This window comes from Anoplopoma fimbria, chromosome 9 (genome assembly GCF_027596085.1).
Source record: "Anoplopoma fimbria isolate UVic2021 breed Golden Eagle Sablefish chromosome 9, Afim_UVic_2022, whole genome shotgun sequence".
Taxonomy (NCBI): domain Eukaryota; kingdom Metazoa; phylum Chordata; class Actinopteri; order Perciformes; family Anoplopomatidae; genus Anoplopoma; species Anoplopoma fimbria.
The window spans coordinates 22,264,225-22,286,447 of NC_072457.1; the positions used below are offsets into that span (position 1 = coordinate 22,264,225).

At 41.2% G+C, this 22,223-nt stretch overlaps 1 protein-coding gene across 1 annotated transcript in view; it reads left to right on the plus strand.

The window, feature by feature from the left end:
• Nucleotides 1-22,223, plus strand: part of rhbdl3 (rhomboid, veinlet-like 3 (Drosophila)) — a 51,057-nt gene extending 28,834 nt beyond the window's left edge. The window contains exons 3-9 of the mRNA XM_054605129.1: nt 1,386-1,544; nt 7,499-7,723; nt 8,086-8,234; nt 14,184-14,296; nt 20,318-20,418; nt 21,055-21,115; nt 21,919-22,223. Coding sequence (XP_054461104.1) covers nt 1,386-1,544; nt 7,499-7,723; nt 8,086-8,234; nt 14,184-14,296; nt 20,318-20,418; nt 21,055-21,115; nt 21,919-22,190 — 1,080 coding nt within the window. The 3' untranslated portion in view covers nt 22,191-22,223. The remainder of the gene's footprint in view (nt 1-1,385; nt 1,545-7,498; nt 7,724-8,085; nt 8,235-14,183; nt 14,297-20,317; nt 20,419-21,054; nt 21,116-21,918) is intronic.

Sequence of the window (22,223 nt, forward strand, 5' to 3'; positions counted from 1 at the left end):
GGTGAGTGATTATAACCAGCAGATCTCCAAGATGACATTGAGTGGAAAGTATACTGACAACTGTAGCCTTAACAGCTAAACAAAAAAGGCCTTATCACTGTTAGGTAACATGGAGAAAAACAACACAAGGCAGAGCCAAAACCTCCTCTCTGCGTTGTCATTTGGTGGAGCTGCCAGCCTGGCTTCACTCTGCGTCTGCCAACAACGGCGTACGGCAACACACATGCGTGCACGTCCGCGGTCACTATTTCTGGTTCAGGGGTGTTGGAATCTGGCAGGCGGCTCATAACATTTGAATGTCACATCTTTATGCATGAATGCACTGTATTTACACACACAGGTTTGGTTACTCGCATACGCACATTTGCAAATATGCAGATACAAAGACACACAGAGCTACCCATGCATACACTCTCACACACAACGCGCATATCGAAGTAGCAGCTGTCTTCTGCCTGCATTCACAAAACAACCTGACATTCAAATCAAACACTCCAGTCCTTGATATGTATTCTAGGCCAGTTTGTCCTCAGTTAAATGGACAAACACCATCACACAGCTGTAGCCTTTTCTTTCCAGTTTTTTCCTTGTTTCATGGGATCAAAAGCAGATTATTTTTAGGAATCCAGGCAGAATTATTGGCAGTCTGTTCCATTAGAAACAGAGCAGGCTATAATATGTGTCTTGGCTCATTTCTCTGCAATCTGCTCTCTTAGATGTAGTTTACTACACGAAACACAAACGTAATGTTCATTTTTAGATTAGTGTATTTTCAAGTGGCACTTTCACTCCAAATTGTCGCTTAAGGTTTGAAGCCCCAAGAAATAAAGTGCTAAGGAAAGAAAAGAGTGTGTGGGACAGAGACGTCAAGTGCAGAGCTCTTTTCACATTTGAGTGCTTTAGTGATCACTGCTCAGAAGGCCTTTTGAATTTCCAGCTTTTTGAAATATCTTTAGTTTTGTCCCAATATCTGGTGTTTTTCCAGATACATTTGTACCCTCTTTAAGGCTGTGAAGGAGCAGAAATACGGCCTTGTGGTTAAATGTGGTCGTATCAAAGCGAAACGCAAAGCTGTAAATCCAAAGCTAAAAGTTACTGCTGCGTCTCAACAGTTGGGCCTTTTTGGAGCAATTAGGGCTCATTTAGAAGAGGCTCAAGCTGTGACTAAACCACTGCTGATGGTTTTGAGCTTTGGATGTTTGGCTGCACAGAAATTAATGCATTTGGGGGGTATTGCCTGCTCATGAACTTCTCACATGTTTATTTGAATATGGTGCTTATTTGATACACTGCATGTGCCTGTAATCTATAGAGAGACATATTTGTGTCTGTTATATTCTATTTACACTTTGTTTTGAATGGTCTGCGTTCGTGTTCATTTGCAGTTTGACCCAGAGAATTCGGGCTTCATCAGTACGGAGCGGTTCAGGGACCTGCTAGCGACCCACGGCTCTGAGCTTGACCCCCACAAACTGGAAGTTCTATTGGCCCTCGCCGATGGCAACGCCGACGGGAAGATCTGCTACCAAGACTTTGTCAACCTGGTAAGATGCTTAAACCTTTCATAGGATTACTGATATCCATGTTCATTGAAATGAATGGTTACTCGGCCCCTCTGTCCTTACTTCTATATGTAGTTATTCATTTTAATTAAAATAGTGATAGATATCTTCTTGCATGCTGTGGTTTTCATATCAAGTCAGACTCGCTTCCTGGGAAAAGAGCAGCTAATCATGTCAAATCAAAATTTAAGGGGAGGGAGCACAGCCCTGCAAAGTGATACCTCAGATTATCAAATTTAAGCGTAAATACTGAGCTGTGATCAACAAAAATGGACAGGAACATGCAAAACATTCAGCTCATAAATTACAAAGGAATATTACTGTGACACAGAAAAAAATACAGGAAGAAACACTCAATCATTTTGCCTTTAAAAGTTCTTGTGTTTTTTTGAAAGTCATAAATTCATACATTAAAGAGGCTTTCATTATTGCTGTAAATACCTACGCCATCTTTTGTCTTGACCTGTTTCTTGACTCAGTACATAATAGCCAAGAACTGAGACATATTCATGACTTGCAAAACCATGTTTGTGTCCCACCTGTGGAAGTACTCCACTGTCTACCTTATATCTATACTCGTTTCTTCAGACATCAAATTTTTTCAAATCTCTGCATCGAGCCCCAGAAGTCTTATTCCAAGATAAGCTCAGCTGAGAAGTGGAGAGTCTTCCTAATAGAAAACGACTCTCTGTCTGGTGATAAATTCCCCTCCTGACGCTCACCTTGCCCCACTTTCAGTTTCACCTTCAAACTGCAGCCTGCTGCTGTTTGTCCAAAGTCTCACTCAAGCATCTCCACCAGTGCTCGCTGCCTCATAACCTTTTTCCGCTGTCTTGCTGCTGTTCCTCATGGGAGGCTGAACTGCTGAAACGGGACGGTGTGGAGTGGCATCTCAGAGGGAATAGTTGTGTGGTACACATTACACACTAACTACTGGGTGGCGGGGGAATTCATTGTTGCATGTGAGTGTGAGTTCGCCCATCTCTCCCTCTCTCTCTTGTTCTTCAGAGCTGCTTATTGTCTGATACAGTGGGTGAGGGATGAGCTTGGAAAAATGTCAAAAGGGCTCTTTGCTGCTGGTTGCCAATTGGTGCATTCATGCCACTTGACAGGCTGTGGGTCGTGGCGTGCAACTGGAAGTGGGACAGAGAGGAATGGGGTGCCGGCATCTGTGTGTACATTCACTTTATTTTTTTCTTAGTTGCTTTTGTGTCCACCCCTCATTGGTTTATACATTCACAGAGGAAGCCACAACATAAGCTAAACACAGGGTGGGAGGGAGGAGGGGGGAGGGAAGAAATAAGGTAGGGACATGTATTCATGATTATGGTAATATACTGTACAATGAATGAGTAGAAAAAACAATTAGTTTATTCATTTATCAAGCAAAAATGCCAAAGATTTGCTTGTTCCAGTTCCTCAAATTTGACAATTAGTTGCTCTTTTTATTTTTCAAATAATTGTAAAAAGATATTTGAGATTTTGAGCTGCTGGTTTGAAAAATATAGTGACATGTATTCAATAATGTACTGAAAAGACTAGTTAATTAATCAGAAAGTTAGTTTACGTCTGCTTTGATAATTTTTTCATTGGTGGAGTCGCTTAGTAGTACCCAACATTTGCTGGTTCCAGCTTCTGAAATGTGAGGACATGCTGAATTTTAAAATCATTGTTATTTCAATGTCTTAATGAGGTTTTTCAAAAATAAGTTAAAAAAATTGTTATCAAAACAACAAATTAAGGACATAACCTTGGGCTTTTTTTTTTTTTTTTTTTTTACTTTTTTGACATTTTATAGACCAAACCAGTAATAGAATAAATGTCTGTTTCAGCAGACAGGTATCCAAGTTTAAATGTTGGCTATTATCTAGAAAGATTTCTCCAGACGTGAACCCACACTAGCGTGAAAAGCTTGTAAATATGATATAAATAGCTCAAGGAATGTAAGGTATGTAAACACAATATAATGGACCTTTTAAGGGGCCGGCATTAATGGTCTATAAAGATACAAAGGAGTCAAAGCCAATATGGGAGCTTAAGACAGAGAGTTATAATTCTTCCAGCAAGTTAATAAACCGGTGCCTGGTTTCTGTTGGTACATCTCTATCTCTACAGCTCTTCTGCCTTCACAGAAGGAAGGAAAGAAGGAGAATAGAAGGAGAGAAGGAGGCTAGGACAGACAGAGACAAAATGTGAGGGGTTTATTTGTTGCGCCATCTCCCCTTAGCACTGCAGCTCCTCCATCAATGTGACTGTCAGTAATTGGCTGCTCACTGATTCGTTGCAGTCAGCGTTCAAATCACAGCTCACTCCCTCTCTTTACCTTCTCCCTCGGCCTCTCTTCCTTTGCATAAGCTCTACGTTTCTTCCTTATCTCCTTCTTTTTTTCCGGCCATCTGTCTTCTCCTGTCTGACTCTCCCTCATAAAACACACTGCGTCTGTTCTCGGTAGAAGCTGGCTCAGTAATATGCTTATAATTCCTAAAAGACCTACAAACAGGTTGAATCACTCTGAATCACATCATGTTTTTCGGTGTCTGTCCCTCCTTCTGTCCTTTACTCCATCCATTTCTCGTGAATGTGACTTCTGAGGAACGCCTTGAGCAAATTTCTTCAAATGTCAAATGTGGACAAATGTCTTCTTGCACTCAAGGTTGATATTATTTGGTGTTTAAGACATGGCTGGTTGCCGGAGGCATGCAAGTTTTTCTTTAGGTCTTATTTTTCATGGTTTGAGCTTCTTAGTTCAAATGATAGTAAATCTTAATGCTACAGCATGATGTTTTAGACAATAGTTTGCTTCCAACAGTTTGTGGAAGCCCCTGTCCTGTTTCAACATCATTGGGTCTGGCTGCTGTCTCTTGTTGCACGTTGGCAGGGGATACCAAAAAAAAACAAGTTGAAGAAGAGTGAAAGAAGTCCTCCATTTCGCTGCGTTGGCCAATCAAATACGTCCAAGTACACATTCCTGGTAGATTACTTTGTAGAGTGATTGCTGTGTTTCTAATGTTTACCTGGCGACTGTTGCGACAAAAGATAATATGATTGTAACTAATGGAGCTATTTCTCAAACTGGAATCCCTGGATTGTATCTTACTGGGAGCTGAAGCAACGTGCCCTTATCAATGCAGTCCCTTTAATTACATTTCCGTTGGTCCCTCTTTTTCAGCCTTCTTCGTCTTCCTCTACCCCCGTCTGTCCATCTCCATCTCCTTCTCATTCCATCTGTTTCTCCCTCTCTCTGTCTCTTGCTTATGTCTCTCTTCCCTCTCCTTCTCCTCTCACTGTGTTTTCCATTGATCAAACTGTGAAATTGTCTCTTGCTGGCCGAACACCCATTTGTCCCCTTCACCTCTTCCCTTCCCTTCTCCCCTCTCCTCATGCCAGTGGGTAAACAGACAGGACGTCATTCTTTCTTTTGTGTCCTACAAAGAGTAGAGGAATTGCAGTCACTTCACTCGAAGAATTGACTGTCTTTATGGAGCAAGGCTGCCTGGGGGAGGTCCCTCTGTGTGTGTGTGTGTGTGTGTGTGTGTGTGTGTGTGTGTGTGTGTGTGTGTGTGTGTGTGTGTGTGTGTGTGTGTGTGTGTGTGTGTGTGTGTGTGTGTGTGTGTGTGTGTGTGTGTGTGTGTGTGTGTGTGCGCACTCTCTTTGCGGGCCAGAAGTGGCCATGGTAACCCGTAATCATTTTCCCACAGTTCTCTGTGCCCAACATAAAGGCCGAAATAATTGGCTTTTTTCTGACGTTTATCTCCAAACGGTGATCCGTGCAGAGACACTGAAGCCTCATTAAACAGTGCCAGAAGAACCATCAGCCAACTGCTCGCTCATACAGAGATTTTATTGATATTCTGATTTTACATCCGTCGTCTTATCGCTTTTTCTCCTGGCTGTTTTTTCTCCTTTCAACTATGTCAAATTGAAATTGTGATGTGTACCTTGGTGTTCACAGATAGGTATGTCCACTATCTTCAAACGAATATATCATCTTATTTCTGTGGTAAGTTTGTGTTCGCTCTTGAATAAACATCAATAGAGCTTCACTACACAGGCAACGCTTTAAAGTTGTGACTTTTGAAGTTACAGAAGTCATATCCATACGCTTTTTTTTATTATACTTTTAATGCTGATAGCCACATTACATTCATATATTTTGCCTGTGTTGCCTTAAAATATCATCCGCTAACTGACATATCTGGGCTTCCTGCAATCCTAGAGACACAAACATAGTAGTAAGGTTGAGTTGTGGAGTGTGACATAAACAGAGCAGAGTAAGAAAGAGACTGTGGGAGTGAAGTAGCACTGGAGTCATTGCAAAACATGCAGCAAGTGTAATAAAAGGCATAAGGGGTGTGCTGTTACTGAATTGCTGCTCCTCAAAGAGCAACAGTATGAAAATGGTGCTGTATGACGCTTTTGATCCTTCTTTAATTTAAGATTCATGGGCGGATTATGAGACAATGGCCCACTGGGCACAGACATGCAAAGGACCCCTCCACCTCTCCTTCATAAGAGCAAGCAACACAGATTATATACATTACTCTTCGTGTTTTGTGTTTTGTGGTTCTTAGTAGTTGTTATGCAATTTTTGGGGTTATGTGTCCCGATGTGGTTGTTTTGCCCCTTTTTGTAGTTATGTTTGGTTTGTCTTTTCAGTTGTTTTTGCACCTCTTGTGATCATTTTGTGTCTCATTGTAGTTGTTTCGAGTTGCTTCATCGTCCAGGTGAAGACCAGGGGGAACCCTGACACTTTGGAACCCTGGTCCGATACCCGTCAAGTCCATTCAGTGATCCATCTGTGTGTAGATCATAGTTGATGTACTCAAATAGAGGTGTTATTTTTAGGCAGAGCACATTTTCAACCCCTGCTTCGGGATGAGGAATGAACGCACATGCTCTGATTACCTCTGCCTCTAAATGTCAGGGACAGTCTATCTGAGATATAACTGACCTCTTTGTCTAGGGGAAGTCCACCAATTTGAACATGAGATTTATAATATAAAAAACATCTTTCAAATCCTCTCTGTGGACATATTCACTTTTGTGTCTCAGGCTTGTGCATGCACATTTAATTGAAAATGTGTGCACGTGCATGTTTAGACTGCCTACATGGAGCTGTGAGATATATATGCGAGTGTGTTTGAAAATGAGATGCCCACCGTTTGAAAAATGTGACATCTGTGCTCTAAAAACAACCGCACTAAATCAAAATAGATGGCAGCTTCTTGAAACGAGAGCAGAAAAGTCATTTTGTCAGGTTTAAAAATAAAAACTGATACTGACTGCTGGGATCTTCTCTGAATGATGAACTACTTGTGAGGTCCCCTTCCATCAAAAATGAACCTATAGATGTTTGGAAAATAACTCTTCATTGACAGAGAGGGATTAAGAGAGCGGTTTCCTGGTTGCTAGGTGATGCTATAGGCATTCTGTTGCCATGGCGAAGGGTAAGGAGTCCAATCAGCGTGCTGGAGTGATGAGTATGTGTGTGTAGCCTGTATCCAGAACGTGTTGAGACTCCAGTTGTACATTGTACATTGGATATACTTAATAAAGTACCTTTGGTCTTGGTATTTTATCTTATATTTGTTTACTATATTTTACCATTATCACTTGATTTTATTTATTTTATTATTTTATTTATTTTGTTTGTTTATTTGTTTATTTGATCACTTGTTATTTCATTTTGTTTCTTATGCACTGTCTTGCTGGCTGGTCTGTCAAAGCACTTTGTAAACCTTGTTTTTAAAAGGTGCTCTATAAATAAAGTTATTATTATTATTATTAAAAAGTATAGATAATAAATAAAACTGGATGATCATTAATGTTCAAACATGCTGAACCATTGATAGTAAATCCCTCTGTCACCTCTTCCACCCTGCATCCCCCTTTTATCCCCTTCGTCACCTTCCTCTCCTCCTTCCGCTTTCCTCCAGATGAGTAACAAGCGCTCCAACAGTTTCCGGAGGGCCATCCTGCAGGGTAGCAGGCAGCTGAAGGGCTGTAGTCTCAGAGATGAGGCCGGCTTGGGGCTGTCTCAACGGCTGGTCCGACACGTCGCCTACGAGACCCTGCCCCGCGAGGTCGACCGCAAGTGGTACTTCGACAGCTACACCTACTGTCCCCCACCCTGGCTCATCCTGGCTATAACCATTGCTGAGGTAAATCGTTTGGGAAGGGGAGACTGATATGTGTTCTATACCTGGTCTTATTCAAGTATGATGCAGAGTTTTTTAACACTTCTGGCGCCATGGAGATATGTTTTGATAAGCAGGCCCGTACAAATGTGTGCACACAAGTATGTGGGTGACGGACTAAACAGTCCTACAAACTGCCTGCAAGCCACAGAACACAAAGAAAAAGAAGATTAAAAAAAATAATGTTTTTCTCAAATATTGTGCATCTAAATCATGATATGATGTCCCTGTTTCACATTATTTTATTGTGCTAATTGTGGTGCATGTATAGATTCCAATCCCCCTGAAATCACACAATCTGTGTTTATTCATCTGTGTTCTCCCAGGTAGCCGTGTTCATGTACTATGGGTTCCAGATGGAGCGCTTGGTCCTGCAGGTATCCAGCCCGTCCTTCCTAAAGAGCCCCTTACCTTACCACCCACAGCTACGCGCCCAGGCCTGGAGATACCTCAGCTACATCTTCATGCACACTGGGTGAGTTCACATCTTGGTATTTTCTAGAATTATTTCAAGGCTTGTGCGTGTAACACTATCAGGGGGGATCTTATATTGAGAGCAGAACACAAACTAGAGGAGCTGCATATCTATGAGGCCTCGGATGGTTTGGGTTTATGACATTTGAAAGATTCAGTGAACCAGAGCTCGTTACATAATGATTTCATTAACAAAAAAACTCAGTGCAATTAATATCCAGTGAATCACACCAACTGAACGCAATTAAATCCTTTCTGTCATGAGGGAAAAATGCAGATAAGGAAGAGGAGATGAGGGATTGCAAGTTGTTAATGAGTCTTTGGATGCATTTGGTAATACCAAGTGAAAGAAGTAACAAAACAAATAAGCAAGTTCCTCAACAAGCAATTATTTTTGCATTATTGGTATGATGTGTATACACTGCAATTTAATAAAACCTACCATTATACATCCTCCGCTTACATTCTCTCCTCTCCTCTCCTCCCCTCTCCTCCCCTCTACTCTGTTCTCCTCTACTCTCCTCTCTTCTCTTCTCTCCTCTCCTCTCTCCTCTCCTCTCCTCTCCTCTCCTCTCTTCTCCACAGACTATTTTATTTTCAGTTCAGGCCAGGTCATCCAGATTTAATTAACCTTTTGGGTAAATGTAGTCTCAGGCAATAGTGAGAACTAATACAATGGTCATTTAATTAGGAGAACCTGGAGGTGCCAGGGACAGACAGTGGGGATGACAGTGTGCAGATAAAAGATGAAGTACAAGGAATGAATGGAAGGATAAAAAGAAGGAAGGTGGGATGTTAAACGTTCACCGATTACACAGGAGCATATTAAAATTATTTCTGTCCTCAGGGGAAGTGGCTGTTAAAAAAAGAGCCTGTAGGAATTATATTTTCTCCAGCAATGTGTCCAGTTTTATATGAAAATGGTTTATTAACTTCTCACATGGAAACATCAGCAACATACTATTAGAAAAAGAACATGCCAAACTGATATGATGATGAATATGACCTTGACAATTCATAATTCTCTGAATTGCAATATCGCATCCTTTTGGTTAAATCCTCATCAAGTGCATCTGCAGAGAGGAAATTAAATTGTTTTAAAGGGTGTTAGTGTTTAATTTACACAGCTTCATAAATATGTAGGTCTAATCAAAAATGACTTTCAATAATTAAGGGAGTATAAACATTTCATTACTGGTTCAAACTGGATCCTTTGGGCTGGTAGCACAGCAGAACATTGGTCGTTATGCTCGCTGGCTTAACCTGTTCAGCTCATTTGCTAATACTGAGCCACTGGGAGAGACCTTCATTAGAAGATAAATCAAGACACATTTCTCAATGTCTCTGTATTGTACAAGGAGGTGAAGTACATGTCATAAATCCCTGGAGGGTAAAAGTCAGCAGCAGGAAGCTTCATGAGTGAAGCCAAAAGTAGTGTGACAGCTTTCAAATCTTCCCAGATTCAGACCTGTTTCTTTATTTTGATATCATCTACTAAAGAGTTCGAGTAATCAATATTACAAGTTTGGAAAGACCTTTAAAAAAGGTAATGGAAAGGAATAAGGAGCACAACACTCCATTCACATATCTAACAATCATTTTGAAGTAACGCATTAGAAAATCTGTATATAAACATCAGACTTCAACTTCCTCAATTGCAAACCAAAAAATGTATACACTCACTTGAGGTGTTTTTTTTTTTTAATAATACCATTGCCGAATAAAATTCTGACGTACCAAAAATGTAACGAACATAATTGATCGGTGTCCTCCTGGGTGTTCGTCTCCGGACAGCATGAAACATGGCCAATAGTAGCTGACATGAAAGAACATATAAAACGTGTCCAATTGAAACAAATTCCTGAAGACCTCTCTCCATTTTCCTCTCGTAGGTGGGTTGGATGGCCAAAGCGACTTGTTTTATTTGTGGTTCGCAACCTCTACTTCTTCTTCTTCTGTTTACTGGTGGATTACAGCCTTGCGTAGCCTTAGTGTCCACTTCTGATCAAACTACGCTGTAGACGAGTTTATTAGCTTCAAACCAGTTGATGGAATCACGCCTTATTCCTTATTTCTTATTTGCAACTTTTCAAAAGTTTGTTTAAAATTCGCTTGACAGTCGAAGAGATACACGATCCACCAGTACTGGGCTGGTTACCATTCAGTACCCAGTGCTTATAATATTTAACAGGAGGGCTTTTATGATGTCTGATACCACTCTTTATATATATCAGTTTTGCCTACAAACACACTCTCTCTCTCTCTCTCTCTCTCTCTCTCTCTCTCTTTCTCTCTCTCTCTCTCTCTCTCTCTCTCTCTCTCACTCTATCTCTCTCTAACACACATACACACACCCACACACACTGACACAGACTGCTCTCTCGCACACGTCTATAAACCATGTAATCCTATCAACAGCTCAGTAGGACTGATCCTTCCCAATTCTCAACACTAAAACAGAGTGTAAATATTGGCACAAAACATCCCTCAGTAGAACATTATGCAGCCTATCTTCTTTTTTTAACCTCTCTTTCACTCTGTGTATCACACACAAAAATGGGGTTTCCGTAGCAGTTGTGGTTCAGGAAGATTAGCTTCCTGCAAGAGTAAACCATGAACATGAAAATCTTTCTCTCCAGTTGTGATTTCCCTGCATCTGTCCACCTCTCATTGTCATGAAAAGTATGGCCCGCAATAAAAAAAATGACACTGTTGCAGTATAAGTGCATCACACTCTTTTTATCAGCTTGATGCAGAGGAGACGTAAAAAGAAGATTCACTGAGTGCAGTGAACTCTTTTATTGAGCGCCGTGAAAGGCCGTGTACATCTGGACACAATAGGACCTCTCATGGGTATCCACAGATCTGCCTGACAGTGTAGCCCATCCCTCACAGCCTCATTAGCAGTATAGAAATAGATAGCCACTGTTATCTGGAGTGGAGGTGTCCTTGTGCATTTGGACAGGCCTCTCCAAGCTAATCAATATCCCACATTGTCTCTGTGATCACTGGAACCATCCTCTCTGTCGGCTTTGTGGCTGAAGTGGCTAGGTTGTTTCAAACTACATACATTATCGTCTGTCTTGTTTGGTTTGTTTGGGGACTGTTTGTATTCATTTCTGGGATGTAGAAGCTGTTTGTTGAACGAATGCACAGACAGAACACACAGCGCTCGGTTTGTCAAATTGTCGAATACGGGGGAATAATGGAGAGTCACCCTCTGGCTCCTGCTTTCATTCTCTCTTTGAGCAATGCTGAACAGCATAATGACAGCATAATTCAGACAGAGACAGAAAACAGAGGACGGGAGTGATTGAAGCGAGTGAGAGGCAATGATATAGATGAGAGAGAAAATAGGAAGGATTATGCTAGCTGCTGTGACACCCTAATGTGTCTGTGCTGCTGACTGAGGTTCGGCTGGAAGGACTTTCTAGCCATGAAGGGCACAGTGAGTGAGTGTGTGTGTGTTTGTGTGTGTGTGTGTGTGTGTGTGTGTGTGTGTGTGTGTGTGTGTGTGTGTGTGTGTGTGTGTGTGTGTGTGAGAGAGAGAGCGAGAGAGAGAAGTTTTCCCTTGCTTATAGTCATCACACTGAAACACATGCTGTATTCAGATTTGGGTAAATTTGCAGAAGCCACAGACCTCTTATTGTGCTTGTGTGTGTGTGTGTGTGTGTGTGTGTGTGTGTGTGTGTGTGTGTGTGTGTGTGTGTGTGTGTGTGTGTGTCTGTGTGAATGTGAGGGTGCATATCTATGTGTGTAGGTGACTGTGTGTGTGTGCACTGTGCGTGAACTGTGTATCTCTGTCTGTGTTCATATGTTATGTTTGAGTGCACTGGAGTGTGTTGATGAGTATCTGTTGATGGACACAAGTGTGGTTTGATGAAGGAACAGATGTCCTGTTTGTTGTGTGTGTGTGTGTGTGTGTGTGTGTGTGTGTGTGTGTGTGTGTGTGTGTGTGTGTGTGTGTGTGTGTGTGTGTGTGTGTGTGTGTGTGTGTGTGTGTGTGTGTGTGTGTCCGTGTGCAAGCATTTAAATCAGATCTTTGTAGGGAACAGGCAGGTGTTCATTTGTTATTATAAAATCTCCTACACTCAGTGACTGATCTGAGTCTCATGACTTCTAATCGGTTTAAACTGACTTTTTGCATAAAGGCACAGTTCTTCTCCCCAGTATAATGGGACTATATGAAACTCGGCTTGTGGAGCTCAAAGCACTAAAAAATACATTCCAAAAATCATGACCCGGTTACTCCAGATAATCCACAGACCTTGTTGTGAGCAGTTTCATGTAGGAACTATTTTATTTCAACCATAGTTTCTACATGAAACTGCTTACAACAATGATGTGGATTATCTTGAGTAAACGGGTCATGATTTCTGTTTGTCAGAAAAAAATTGAGCAATTTGAGCACCACAAGCCAAATGCCATATAGTCCCATTAGATTGGGGAGAAGGCAGACATCTCTACGGCTGATTTCTCCATAACTGGGGCAACTCACACTTAGACAATCTAGATACAATATCCTCGATTGCTTTTGTTACCTGGCAAATAATATGTTTTTTTTTCTTTTAAACTTGTGCCAATCCTCTTTTTTTCTATATTTCTGGTCAAGTCTGCACAGCCAGTATAGTTTGAGATATCTTCCCTCCTATCAGAAGAAGCCGTTTGCTGCCATTCACTCATACACAGTGTAGAAATAAAATGCCATCGCTCTGAAAATAAACCCAGAATTTGATCTGTCATAGATTCTGTTTTGGTGCCAGAGTTTAGTGTGTTTCCGGTCAATCATCTGATACCTTATACATAGGGGGAAATTGAAGCATGTTGGCCGTTTTTTTGTCACATCCATGTTCTCGCATTTGGAGAATATTACTTGCAGGGGAAATGCTTTCTTTTCAGGCTGCTTGTGATTGCAAGTTTGTATAAAAATAAGTGCATCATGGTTTGAAAATGATTGGAGAAATGTATCAATGGACAGACGTAAAAGGCACTAGGTGGACATTGGTGTGTTTGATTTGCAGTGACAAGTAGCCACAATGAAAACAGCAAATGTAGCAATAAACCACTGTCAAACAGCATTGTTAGCAATGTAGTCATTTTTGTTCATACTCAATAGCTGCACACAAACATACATGAACTTGTAATCCTTCAAATAGTTTAGCTGTGAAGACTCGCTCACTCTCTCTCTCTCTCTCTCTCTCTATCTTTCCCTTTCTTATTTAAAGTTTCAGTATAGAAATGTTTTTTTAAGCCTTGCAGGGTTGATTTGCTCAAAACAAAAACATTTTATCTACTGTAGTGGTATCTACACATACAGAAAAATAGATTTATTGTCTCCACTGATCAACTGAAAATTAAGCAGCAACATTTGTGACTACCGATGAGTCATTTAATTTGTTCAATCAAGTCACAATGGCCAATATCCGTCGGCTCCAGCTTCTCAAACATGAATCTGTGTTGCTTTTTGTGTGTAGTAACATCCCATTTTTGGGAAAGTTGACATCTTCAACACTTTTGAAGATGTCAACTTTTGCTCTCAGAACTGTAGGGACTACTTTTTCAGTGAAAAGTCACTGCGTGTTCTGTGAATAATTCAGAGTAACTGAGGCAATGGTTCTGAAAAGACACACTGTTGATTCAGTGTAATGTTCCTTTGAGTACAATAAACGTACTTTTCCTTCTATAGAGGTACAGTAGTTCATTTTGTTCATTGAATTAAATTGTTTTTTACTTTATTTCAAACTCATATAAGGTTAGTAAGAGCATTATCAGATCACAACTAACACCAAATTGCCCAAACTACAAATATCACTTTATCTCAGATTTTTTATTTTATTATTACATTAATGTAATTATTGTAGCTCCTTTTCTAGATTCATATGATTTAATATGGATTCAACTTTAGCACTGACTCACTTGGGCTGTTTGTGTGTGCGTGTGTGCTTTACAGGATTGAACACCTGAGCCTGAACATGGCCATGCAGCTGCTGGTGGGAGTCCCTCTAGAAATGGTCCACGGAGCCCTGCGGATTGGACTGGTCTACGCGTGTGGTGTGCTGGCAGGTGGGCATGTGTACCCACAGACACACACACACACACACACACACACACACACACACACACACACACACACACACACACACACACACACACACACACACACACACACACACATGCAACAATTACAATCTCAGTACTTGTCCACTCACTGCATACATTTCCCTCCCTCAAACCCACACCCACTATAGAGTTTTCCCTTTCAACTCCATCGTTGTTCCATCTGCTTGTTGCGTGTTTTTCATGCATTCAACGGCCTATCGGTTTGCAGCCAGTGTGTTGGTGGTTACTGGTCAATGAGAATATTTAGCGTATGTGTGTGTGGGATGTTCAGGACAGATGGCCTTGTGTTTCTGCTTCCCTACCAGACGTGTTGGGATGCTGGGGGTTGACAGTGTCCCATCAAAGCCCCCGCATCCCCCCTACGGCCATGTACAATAGGGGAGAGCAGTGAGAGTCATCTCAAATGGAGCTCAATCAGAGGAACACAAACACAGTGATAATGGAATAGGAAGGGGGACTGTGTGAGGTAGGGGTGAAGAGAGAGAAGAGACGGAGGGGGGGAGATGGATTCATAAGTGTTAATAAGCCTGAGAGGGTTTGGAGAGGGTGCACAGGATATGAGAAACATTGGGATGGGAGATGAGTGGAGGTGGGTGAGATTTAGGAGAAACCGAGAGAGCAAATAGAAATGAGATGAAAAATGAAAAAAACTAAATGTCACCGCTCCCTTCCTACTCCTATTTCTTATCAACCTCAGGCGCTGATGCATTTTCAGTTGTTCAGCCCTGTTCAGCCAAGACCGTAAGTCGCTATTTCTGTGTTTGTGTGCATGTGTGATCATCAGCTATGCTTTTCTTTACTGTATCATAAAACTGAAAAGGTCATCCACTCCACAATGTGTTGTGGAAAAAGAAACATTTTAGACTTTTCTTCCTTATTTTTGGTGCCCAGGGTTGACACTTTTAGTTACGAGGCAACTGGAGTGTAATTATTGAACTACTTTTTGAGATGAGTGTTTGTCAAGGAGGATTTTCAAGGATGGAAATGTGAAGCCTTGTGGCAGTGAGTATGTGGTGTGTATGTATGTGTGTGTGTGTGCATGTGTGTGACTGATAGCAGGACAGAGCATAAGAGGATTGTGGGATATTTATTGCAGCCAGTGCAATTTTGTTTAATATTCATGAAAATGATGTCTCTATTTCTCTCTCTCTCTCCATCTCTGAGTGTCCATCTGTGTGTGTGTGTGTGTGTGTGTGTGTGTGTGTGTGTGTGTGTGTGTGTGTGTGTGTGTGTGTGTGTGTGTGTGTGTGTGTGTGTGTGTTTTTGTGTGCAAATGCAGGGGTCAGTGACAAACACCCTGGGGATACCAGCTGTGGTGGCCTGTTGTATTAACCTTGCATTGAAATGAGGAGGAAACGGGCCACAATCGCACACACTTATGCACGCACACAGACCAACACACACACACAAACACACACAAGTCTGCTGTTTTAATTAGATATCGACCGCCTAGGGAAGAGGGGAGGCATGCTTTGGTTGTGTTTGGCTGTGATGGCTGGGTTTGTTGTGTCTGACTTGGCTTTTTTTTTCTATTTTGGCAGCATCTAGCAACACATGGGTGGATGTGATGAGCTGATATTTGTTATTCATTGTATTTGTGGCATATGTATTATGGCTTCAGTTATGTATGATCATTTTTATGGCATTTCTGATTTTATTGGATAGTAAACAGTATAGATGGATAGGAGTATTAATGATTTAATTTCCATTGACATTTACTGTTCTTTTTTTTTTTAATTCCTTCATATTTTTACTCTTAAATATCTCTCAAAAATCAGTTGGCTGCAGAGCGTGTTTGTGTGTGTGTCAGTATGCCTACATCAGTAAGTGAGATCATCACCATTTAAACATACTTCACTGTGTGCATTTCTTACATATTCTTTATTATTTAAAGCCATTCAGCAGTTTGGCCTAATGCTTGAACGTTTTCGACAACTGGAAGACAACAAAAACAATCAGTTAAATTTGCTACACAATGAGATTGTGCGAACATCAAGCAATTGTGAACAGAGAGGGACTCAGCTGGCACATACAGGGGTCAGGGCAGAGGTCAGAGGCCAAATAATGACTCAGAGAGAGGTCGATGGCCCTCTAGGGCAAAAACAAACTCTGACACTTTAATGGAAACAATGGACTTGCATGTAAACACACAAGTACTTACTTATTGTCAGCAGACACAAATAAAACAAAGGTGTGCCTGTACAAAGAGCATTAGACCGGTGCAGCAACAGGCAAGAACAAGTGCATAACAACGAAAAACAATAAAAAAGAACAGGAAGTCACACAAACTCAAACAACCCCAGACTGAACTATTGGCACATGACTTTGTAGTTTTTGTCAACTCATCAAAGCTGTGGACTTTTTTTCATTATGAGCGCTGATGTGCATTATAATTCTCCATCATGTTCTTTCTCTGCGGTTTGGAAGAACAGCCAAGATTAATGAGATGCCACTTTCGACTATAAAACCTACTGGCCTCCTGGGGCCTGCTGAGGGACTATGAGAGACTCTGTCCTTGTCTCTCTGTGTGTGTGTGTGTGTGTGTGTGTGTGTGTGTGTGTGTGTGTGTGTGTGTGTGTGTGTGTGTGTGTGTGTGTGTGTGTGTGTGTGTGTGTGTGTGTGTGTGTGTGTGTGTGTGTGTGTTGGTGTGCCACACCCAACCAAACTAAAATAATGTTATCAAACCAAGTTAATTACAGGGATGGAGGTCATCCTGCCGAGCCACACTTCCTAAACACAGGAACTACAGTGATGGAGGTGTCCTGAACCAGGTGTTTGAGTGTCTGTATGCCTGTGTGTGTGTGTGTGTGTGTGTGTGTGTGTTTGTGTGTGTGTGTGTGTGTGTGTGTGTGTGTGTGTGTGTGTGTGTGTGTGTGTGTGTGTGTGTGTGTGTGTGTGTGGTCTTGTGTGTGCAAAATATTGCTCAATTTTTAATATTGATATTCAGAATTAACTAAGGGTGCTAAGAGTTTTTGATAATATTAGTATGAATATTATTTTTTATTTTGTCAAAAGGATTGTTGCTTGAATCCATTTTTTCCTGTTAGAGAGAGGCAAACATTGTATATGCTGATATGAGCATGTGTGGGTGTGTGTTTGTGTGTGTAATCATTTAGCTGCTTAGATTACACCCCCTCGCTGTGCTGCCATTACCGTTCACACACCTGAGAGGGCCACATATTAGGCAAAGAACAAACGGAAGGAAATAAAGTCCTTTCATTAAAATTTCACATATTCCTTTAAAATCACAGGGTTGGAAGCCAGCACACTGGTTTGAAACTCAGATGGGGTTACCCATGATACCTTGTTTTTAATCATTTCAATGCAGTTCTGAAGGGCTTATCAAACCTAAACAACCACACAGCTGTTTATGTGTTATGGAATTCTGCAAAGAAATAGTTTTAGCAACTTTTCCTCAATCTTGATGCTGCGGAGGTAGGCAGCAAAAGTAGTACAGTGCCACAAGCTGCACACGTCAAGGTTTCCTACCTAGTGTGAACAATTAAGCTTATTTGATTAGTAAAAAAACATGAACCTCTGTGCTTTTGTGCACCAAAAAAACATGTTTTTCTTCAATATCGCTGTATTTGTCAAGACCATCTCTTTTGTGTCCCCATGCCTCATCTAGAAACAGTGTCAAATAAAGGCTGCTGCAATGAACAAAATGATGTTGTGTGTGTTTTAATAAAACAGTTTCAGGGAAAGTATTCAATATTTTCAGGGTTTGTAGTGTATCGTTGTCCGAATACAAGTACAGTACCATGAAAATATGATATAAAAGCAAAATGACCTAAACATATTGGCCACTGTAAGGATGCAGGCATCAAGGGAATACACTGTCACTTGTTTTTGTATCTTGTCTGGATGGTTGTGGATGTGTGTGTAGTATTCTTTATGTGTTTTTGCTGTTCTATGCACTTCTGTAAGGTGTAATATATATGTGGCTACATATGCTTGTGTATGTGGACCAGTGTATGTGTATGTGTCTGTGTATGTTATTTCACCTTAATACTTTGTCCACTCCCGTAAATATATTCTTAGAAATAAAGGTATAACTTGAAACATATAGGTTTATTTGGCTTGTCTTCATAGGAGAACCCTATTTGGTTCCTTAGCCCTTTCAGAAGGTTCTACCTAGAACCCAACATAAACAGTTATACTTAGAACCATTTGTGCGAGGTTTCACAGAGAACCCATCTTTGGTGTAATTGTCCTATCCAGAACCCTCTCTGGAGGTTTATCCATAAACTTCCTGCCTTCTAACCATGTTAACCAGAACACTTTTATATTCCAAGGGTTTGATCTAGAACCAACCCAGGGGGTTCTGCAGAGGACCATTTTATATCCCCTTTTTTATCTCATAGATCTTTCTCCACCCTAACCATGGTTTTAGTTTAACAGGTTAGCCTGGGACCATGGGAACCATGTTAAGCAGCCTTGGTTGTCATGAGGGGCTGATGAGGTTCAGTGCAACCCACAAGAATCATGGTTCACAATCACAGTTTTTGAGGATGAAGCTGGGAGGATCTTTTTACAACCATGCTTTCGACAATCCTTGAAGAACTCTTACTTACAAAAAGGGTTCTTCGGATGAAAAGCATTCTTAATGGAACCCTTATAAACACACTTTTTTCAAAAAAGCGTCCTTCAGAAGCAAATGGTTCTGGCCTTGGCATGATACTACCATTCTACCTTTCTGATTTTATGGCAGGGCGGTAATAGGCTCAATTTGTAAACACAATAATAAAAAATGGAACCTCACATTCCCAACTAAATTCTTCACCCTAATACAGCAGAAACATCTTCAGAGTCCACAGAAACAGAGCATAACATAGGACTGCAAAAAGACACATTTGTGAGCCACTTGCCTATTATAACCAACAACAAAGGACAGTGGTGCCAAATTCTGAATATATGCTAAATCTAATATACAGTAAATGGATGCATTTATGTGTTATGCAAAGTATATTTGTCTTTGAGAAAGAGAGAGAGAGCGGGAAGGCGGCAAGACCGTGGACGTGGGTGGACACGGGCATTCGTCTCTCATTAGCATAATAGTGTACACAGGTCAGTACCATGGTGAGAAGCGAAGGAAAAGATATACTGAGAAATGAGTGGATGCGCCATGGAGAGAGAAAGAAAAGAAGCAAAGAGAGAGAGAACGAGAGAGTATGTGTTTGCCTATTTTAATAGTCCAACTAAGCACATCTCTATCTCTTTTTATCCCTTTATCCTGTCTCTTGTGCTCACACTGTGGTAAGAACACATTTTCTGTGGTGACTCTGTCCCTAAATGTCCCCACATTTATACTTTTGAATGCTTGATTGGCTCTTTTGTGCACGTGATGAATTGGTACCAAGGTGCTAAACAGAGCAATTCCCTGTTTGCGGCAGCCCAATTTGTATGAATCCATTTGTCTTAGATAAAGTCCCAGCGTGTGCTGGTACAGTATGAGCAAGCCTCTATTCATGAAGGCCCACTTATGAAACACCCACATTAAAAAGCGAGTACCAAAGCTGCCTTTATGCCATTCAAAATAGATGTTTTCAGTGCACAAATGGTCACAGCTTGTACAAAATACAGTTTAAATTAGTCAGTTAGTCACAGTGTCTGTCAACATGATCCTCTAAGAGAACAAATATTCAAATCTCTTTCTGAATAGTGAAAGCTCAGACTCGAAACCCTAGCACTAGACAAATTTTAAATAAACAAATAACATAATTTATTATTTAACATTGTTTTTTATAGAACATTTGCACAAACTATATAAATATATTTATCTCCAAATGTCCGACTGTAGGGCAAATACATTCTCTCCTCATGTCACATGAACTTCATCATCAAATTAAGTTTGCCTAGCTTGCACGGATTATAGAATTCAATTTTTTTTCTGTGATGCGATTGATTCAAGAACGCCCTAATTTGTTTATTTACCCAAAGCATGTTCCTTTATCATCACTACAGGGTCTCTGGCAGTGTCTGTCACCGACATGACGGCTCCAGTGGTCGGCTCATCCGGGGGAGTGTACGCTCTGGTCTCAGCTCATTTGGCCAATGTGGTTATGGTAAGTTTTTGCGTGTTATGTGTAGATGATTATCATATCACTCAGTCGTCCTGTCACTACAGAGCATTGCCACATCATCAAAGCAGCCTGTTTTGGGGCCCAGCAGGTGCTGCTATATCTACAGATGCCATACATTCCTCACCATCACCATCAGTTTTTCTTCCACCCCCCCAAAAGATCAGAAAGTGTGTGAGCGGGAGCATGTGAAGAATTCCCATCCCACTGCACTCTCTTGACATATTTGCTCCGCTTGTTCAAACCTCCCCATCCTGTGGGTCATCACAGACACATTAGGCAAAAGGCACTCAAGGTGAACCTCTGTTATGTGCAATATGGTACTCATTATGTACCCTGCCAGATCCTCCACATCAATCTTGGCTTCGGGGTGGAGTTTGTCTTCCTCCTCTCAGCTGAAATCACATTATCTAACACAGCAGGAACAGATTGGGGGTCAGAGTGTCTCTGGGGCTTGACGTGAATTGGACGAGATCTCATGTCATCTCATGACAGCATGTGTGTGTCTGTGTCTGAAGAGGACTTGACCTTCTAGCACAGTTTGTTTTGTCTTTTTCATCAGAACTTGAAAATGGACCTTCTTAATTACTTCATCCTCTCTTTCTCTCTTTCTTTCTGTAGAATTGGTCGGGAATGAAGTGTCAGTTTAAGTTATTCCGGATGGCCATGGCTCTGGTTTGCAGTAAGTCTCACTAAAGATGCCACTAACCCCTTTCACCTCATTTTCAGAATAATTATCCAGCAAAACACTTTTAATCTGCTTGTCATGCTTTTCCATCCCCAGAATTTAATCTCACAGCAAAGTTTTCATATTTGAGAAATGTGATTTTGCTCCAATGGCAGCAATGTTAAACTTTCTGGCTTTGTAGCATTCAGCATATTGAGAATTTCTAACTTTCCATATGTGACACAAGCAAAGTGCTTTGCAATGCAGTGTGGAATTATATGTCCTTACCTGTAGTGGATACATGTCTGTTAAGAGGAGAAGATCATTATTGTAGTTTTTAGGAAGGCTTTTTTTTCATATGTTGCTATCCTCCAAGCTGCTTGACATAACTTCAAGTACAATCTTTTTAAAAGGTGGTGGGTTGTTTACTTGTGCAATGTTTGACAGCAAGTGAGCTACTTCGACGTACCCACAACGACCAGAGAGACCCTTAAAAAATAACTTAAATGAGTAACAAAGGTTATCTGAAGTTAATGTGAGGTGTTGGCAGTTTTAAGTGAGACAAAATCTCCTGAATATCTTCAATTAAAGTAGCATGGAAACACTGTCTGCCGAAACACAAACAGGGACCTGTAAAATCTTATTTTAGGCTTCATTGGCCATTTATAGTTGTTGGTAAAAGAATAAAGCTCTTAGTCATTTACCTCATAAAAGAGATGTTTCATTACATGTATGAGTGTAAAGTAGTTTGTCTGTAATTCCGTAATAAAACCTTGCTAATTTTGTGTTTTTCTCTCCCTCACTCTGTCTGCTCACAGTGAGCGTAGAGTTTGGTCGGGCGGTGTGGCTGCGGTTCTATCCCCCGGCCTTTCCTCCGTGCCCCAATCCCAGCTTCGTAGCTCACCTGGGAGGGGTGGTGGTTGGCCTGACGCTGGGTGTGGTGGTCCTGCAGAACTACGAGCAGCGACTCCAGGAGCAGTCCCTGTTTTGGATCTTCTTCTGCGTCTACACCTTGTTCGTGCTCTGCGCTGTCTTCTGGAACATCTTCGCCTACAGCTTGCTGGACGTGCGACTGCCCCCGCCGCCTTGACTTGCTTATTAGAGGCAGACTACACACCGTATC